The sequence below is a fragment of the Archocentrus centrarchus genome, chromosome 5 (genome assembly GCF_007364275.1).
Source record: "Archocentrus centrarchus isolate MPI-CPG fArcCen1 chromosome 5, fArcCen1, whole genome shotgun sequence".
In the NCBI taxonomy this organism is placed as follows: Eukaryota; Metazoa; Chordata; class Actinopteri; order Cichliformes; family Cichlidae; genus Archocentrus; species Archocentrus centrarchus.
In genome coordinates this window covers 7,063,770-7,069,634 of record NC_044350.1, presented here as the reverse complement: position 1 = coordinate 7,069,634, position 5,865 = coordinate 7,063,770, and the positions used below count along the sequence as shown (strand labels likewise).

Here is a 5,865-nt window from a genome sequence, read left to right as displayed (position 1 = left end):
AGAAGAAGCCAGAGACCTCGAAAGCTTACTGAAAGGGCTCAAGAACAGCACGATAATAAATTTAAAAAACTGCAGGATCGTTTTACCATTACTTATGATAAATGGAAAGCGACTGCCAAGCAAGCTAAGAAAGTGATAAAGGGAACTCCCTCTATTGAGGTTGTGCAGGAGTTGATGACTAAGATAAGTTGTGCATCGGCAGATGTGAAACATAGCTATGAAGAACTGCGCAAATGTGCTCCCCCAGGCAGTGAGATCCGTCGCAGAGCTGACACCTGTGATGCTGTATCAAAAATAATCTTGGAAAATGCATCCGCTTATCTTCACAACAAGGATGCCAAAGACATCCAGACAGAGGATTTTGTCTGGCCTGAGTCTGGTTCTGTGTTTTTGTCAGCTTCTTCAGGCACAAGTAAAGGCTCTCAAAGAAGTTTAAGCGCTGCAAGTGGTTCAAGTATTAAGTCACGTCAGTCAAACCTGTCCTCTATTAAGAGACAGGAAGCTGCAGCCGAGCTAGCTGCCACGCAGGCTGCTCTAAAGGTCCTGCAAGAGATAGAAAGTGAACAACGAGAACTTGAAAGCCTTGAAGACGAAAATAGAAAGAAGATTGCATTACAAGAGGAAGAGAATGTGATACGAAAAAAGGCACTGGAAGAGAAACGCAGACAAATAGAGCGCCTTCAGACTGTTAAGAAGTTGAGTTCGGCAAGGGCACGGCTGCAGGTTTACGAACAAGAAGTAAGCTCAGATGAAGAAATAGCAGAGTTGCTTCATAACTGTGCAGCTGAGCAACACCAATCGACAGGAGCTAAAAGAAGTCCTCATGAGCATCCTGTGACATACCAAGCAGACAGTACCGCAGTCCTTGCTGAAGCAATAGCAGAGTCTATTAATGTGAGCCGTCTTCCAGTACCTGAACCTTCTGTTTTTACTGGAGACCCTCTAAGATACAAGGACTGGAAGATGTCATTTCAAACTCTAATAGGCAAGAAAAACATTCCAGTAAACGAAAGGGTCTATTACCTTCGTAAATACGTTGGTGGACCTGCAAAAAGAGCCATTGAAAGTTATTTTTTACTGGGAACAGATGCAGCTTATGATTCCGCATGGGCTATCCTAGAAGAAAGATTTGGAAGCTCATTTGTGCTAGCTAAAGCTTTCAAGGATAAGCTTGCATCATGGCCCAAAATAGGACCCAGAGACAGTGTTGAGCTGAGAGATTTTTCAGACTTCCTTAGAGGCTGCCGGGCTGCAATGTCTCAGATTAAGGATCTAGAAGTATTGAACACCTGTGATGAAAATCAAAGGCTTCTCACAAAGCTTCCTGATTGGCTGGTAGCCAGTTGGAACAGAAAGGTGATAGAGATCGAAGAAACTTGTAATGAATTTCCTACATTCAGTCAGTTTGTGGAATTCATCACAAAGGAAGCAAAAATAGCTTGCAATCCAGTGACTTCTCTTCATGCCTTGAAGTCTAGTGATGGTGAAAAGATAAAGACAACAAAGACACGAAATGTTGGTGTAAAGGTGCTTTTGAGCAACTCTGAAGAAAACACAGAATTCAAAGGGTGCATCTTCTGTGAAAAACAAAATCATGGCATTCAGAAATGTTGGAAATTCAATGAAAAACCAGTTCAAGAACGTCTCAAGTTTGTCCAAACAAAAAAATTATGTTTTGGATGTTTACAACTAGGACATCGTTCAAAGGACTGCAAAAGAAGAAGCCTTTGTGAAACATGTAAAGGTAAACATCCAACATGTTTACATGAAGATCGTGAAAGGGCAAACAGAAAGGAAAAGGGCAGTGATGAACATGGGGAGAGTGTAAAAAACTCTGAAAAAAATAAGTCAAGGGAAAGAACAGAGCACAAACACACCACTGAACCCTCAGATGAAGCTACATCCAACAGAGTGGTGCAAGGCATGGACAGCATGTACTCCTCTACAGTTGTTCCAGTGTGGTTATCCACATCAAGTAACCCGGAGAATGAAATTCTCGTATATGCACTCCTTGATAACCAAAGCGATACCACATTCATCATGCAAGATAAGGCAGAAGCTCTGGAAATGAAAGGAGAGCCCGTGCAGTTAAAACTCTCTACACTTTCATCCAGAAATACAATCATCCCAAGTCAGAGGTTAGTTGGACTGCAGGTGAGAGGTTTTTCTTCATCAAGGAAGATTTCTCTCCCTGTAACCTATTCAAGGGAGTTCATTCCTGCTAATCTAAGTCATATTCCGACACCAAAAACTGCAAGAGCATGGCCACACTTAGAGCATCTTGCGGAAGAGATCGCTCCATTGATTGAGTGTGATGTAGGACTGCTCATAGGTTACAACTGCCCACAAGCATTGTTACCCCGAGAAGTTGTACCGGGTAAAGACAATGAGCCATTTGCTCAAAAAACAGATCTTGGATGGAGCATAGTCGGTTGTGTTAGCCCATATGTCGACTATGGTGATGCCATTGGGAGCAGCCACAAGATCATCACGAAGTTCGTGAAACCTCAACCCCAAACATCTAAGAACTTCACAACTGAAGTGAAATACATATACCGAACTCAAGTTAAAGAGTTAATTTCTCCACCAGATGTGTTGAGACTGCTGGAGTCTGACTTCAGTGAGAGAAGAGTTGAAGATGCAAAGTTATCTCAGGAAGATTTGCGTTTCATAACCATAATGGAAAAAGGAATCAAAATTAAAGTGGATGGTCACTGTGAAATGCCACTCCCCTTTAAAACGGATCGACCAAATCTCCCAGATAATAAGGTATGTGCAGTTCACAGGCTCAGATGCTTGAAACGGAGATTTGAAAGAGATAAACAATACCAAAAGGACTACACAACCTTTATGAATGAAATCATAACAAATGGGGATGCAGAAAAGGTCCCAGAAGAAGAAATCAACAACAGTCCTGCGTGGTACATTCCACATCACGGAGTGTACCACCCATACAAGCCAGGAAAAATACGGGTCGTGTTCGACTGCTCGGCAAGGTTTGATGGTGTGTCATTAAATGACTATCTGCTCACTGGACCGGAATTAACAAACAGCCTGATAGGTGTTCTCTGCCGCTTTCGTAAGGGACAGGTCGCCATAATGTGTGATATTGAGCGCATGTTCCATCAGTTTCACGTCAAAGCAGAGGACCAGGACTACTTGAGATTTCTCTGGTGGGATGATGGAAAGTTCCAGGCCCAACCATCAGTCTATCGCATGCGAGTACATTTATTTGGAGCTGCGTCATCACCTGGTTGTGCAAACTTTGGGTTGAAGCATGTCGCTGCCCAAGGACAAGGTCACTACAGTGAAACAACCATTCAGTTTATCGAACGAAACTTTTACGTCGATGATGGACTGACGAGTGTTGCAACCAAAGATGAAGCTATAAAGTTGGTAAAAGAAGTGAGGGAACTCTGCAGTGTTGGCAAACTGAGAATTCACAAGTTCATTTCCAACAACCATGATGTCCTTGCATCCATTCCGGAGGATGAATGTGCAGATTCAGTGAGAAACCACGACATGGCTCTTGGAGGGTCACAAATTGAGAGAGCTTTGGGAATCAAATGGTGTGTCGTTTCAGACCAGTTCCATTTCAGAGTGATTGTGGATGAACGCCCACTCTCTAGAAGAGGAGTTTTATCAACCGTGGCATCCATCTATGACCCTCTTGGGTTTGTGGCACCATTTATTCTGGTCGGGAAGCAAATACTCCAAGAGATGTGTCAAGACAAGATTGGATGGGATGAGCCATTGTCAGAAGATCTCAAACCACGGTGGGAGTCCTGGCTGTTGGATTTGAAGAATCTGGCTGATGTCAAGATTCAAAGATGTTATCTCCCAGAAGGTTTTGAGAAAGTTGAAAGATATGAATTGCATCATTTCTCAGATGCAAGTGTTAAAGGGTACGGTGAATGTTCTTACTTGAGAGCAATCAGTGTATCAAACCAAGTCAGCTGTTCCCTAGTTATTGGCAAGGCCAGGGTGACTCCTACGAAGATTACCACAATACCCAGGCTTGAGCTGTCAGCAGCTGTTATTGCTGTTCGAACTAGTGACCTGCTTAAAAGGGAGTTGGAAGTTCAAGCCCAAGAATTCTTCTGGACGGACTCGAAGGTCGTTCTTGGATACATTAACAACAACGCTAGACGGTTTCACATATTTGTGGCCAATCGTATTCAACGTATACAAGAAGGTTCCGATCCAGATCAGTGGAGATACGTGTCCTCTGAAGACAACCCTGCTGATCATGCTTCGCGGGGTCTGACAGCAAAGGGACTAATTACTTCCAACTGGCTCACTGGTCCAGATTTTCTCTGGCATGACAAACTTCCTGCTTATGAAGTTAAGGTGGGAGACTTAGGAGCTGAAGATCCAGAACTTCGCAGCACCTTCGTCCATAAGACATTGGCGACAGAAGATTCGCTGCTTAATCATTTCTCAAGGTTCTCAAGCTGGACAAGACTAGTTAAAGCCATTGCACGACTCATGCGATGTGTCAAAGAGGTCAAGGGTTTGGTGTCTAGAACCAACGAAGTCACCAGTCTTGAGGAACGAAAAGAGGCGGAGCTTTTCATCATATCTACCGTCCAAAAGGAAGTGTTTTCTGAAGAAATCAAAGACCTAAAATCCAAGAAGCAGATAACAAGGGACAGCACAAATAGGCTGCGCAAACTGAATCCTTTCTTGGATGAAATGGGTGTGCTCAGAGTAGGAGGTCGGCTGGAGCGTTCTGATTTACATGCACACATTAAACATCCAGCGATCTTGCCAAGCAAAACCCACATATCACAATTATTGATTGGACACTTCCATCAAAGAGTTCATCACCAGGGACGTGGGATGACCTTGAATGAGTTGCGATCAAACGGCATTTGGATAGTAGGCTGTAGTCATGCAGTGTCTTCCTACATTCACAAATGTGTCAAATGTAGAAAGTTCAGAAGAAATGCTGAAGCTCAAAAAATGGCAGATTTACCACGTGAAAGAGTTGAAACAGCGCCTCCCTTTGCCTATTGTGGAATGGACTGCTTCGGCCCATTTTACATTAAGGAGGGAAGAAAGGAACTTAAACGCTATGGCCTACTCTTTACTTGCCTGTGCTCTCGTGCTGTGCATATAGAGCTACTTGATGACATGACAAGTGATGCCTTTATTAATGCTCTGCGAACATTGATTGCCATTCGTGGAAATGTTCGGCAGCTTCGATCAGATCAGGGAACCAACTTTGCTGGAGCAAAACGAGAGTTCTTGGAATCTGTAAAGAAAATGGACCAAGAAGGCCTAAAACAACTAGGTTGTGAATTTGTCATGAACCCAGCGTCTGCCAGCCATATGGGTGGAGCCTGGGAAAGGCAGATCAGGACGATAAGGAGTGTGCTGACGTCCATCCTGGATCATTCGTCCAAAAGACTTGACACTTCATCCTTGCGTACATACTTTTATGAAGTTATGGCGATCATAAATAGTAGACCCCTAACAACTCACCTGCTCAGCGATCCCAGTTCTCCACCGCCTCTTACACCGAATCACATCCTGACCATGAAGTCTTCAGTGGTCTTGCCACCACCTGGTGAGTTTGTGAAAGAAGACCTTTATCTTCGCAAAAGATGGCGCAAGGTGCAATACCTGGCCAATGAATTTTGGACCAGATGGAAAGGGGAATACTTGCTGAATCTTCAGCAGAGAAACAAATGGTACAAGACACAGAGAAATGCCAAGATCAATGACATTGTGATTCTGATGGACAATAGTCTACCCAGAAATGAGTGGAAGCTGGCTAAGGTCACGAAAGTGTACCCTAGTGAAGATGGAGTCATTAGGAAACTCGAGCTGTTAATGAGTGATGCAGCACTGGATGACCAA

General features: G+C 43.7%; 1 protein-coding gene across 1 annotated transcript; it reads left to right on the top strand.

Annotated features, from left to right (window-relative positions):
- Positions 1-3,329: 3,329 nt before the first annotated feature.
- On the top strand, positions 3,330-5,417 carry LOC115779895 (uncharacterized). Its single transcript, XM_030728788.1, has 3 exons — positions 3,330-4,717; positions 5,123-5,259; positions 5,331-5,417. Exons 1-3 carry the CDS (start codon positions 3,523-3,525, stop codon positions 5,415-5,417), a joined length of 1,419 nt encoding a protein of 472 aa, XP_030584648.1. The 5' UTR covers positions 3,330-3,522.
- Positions 5,418-5,865: the final 448 nt, after the last annotated feature.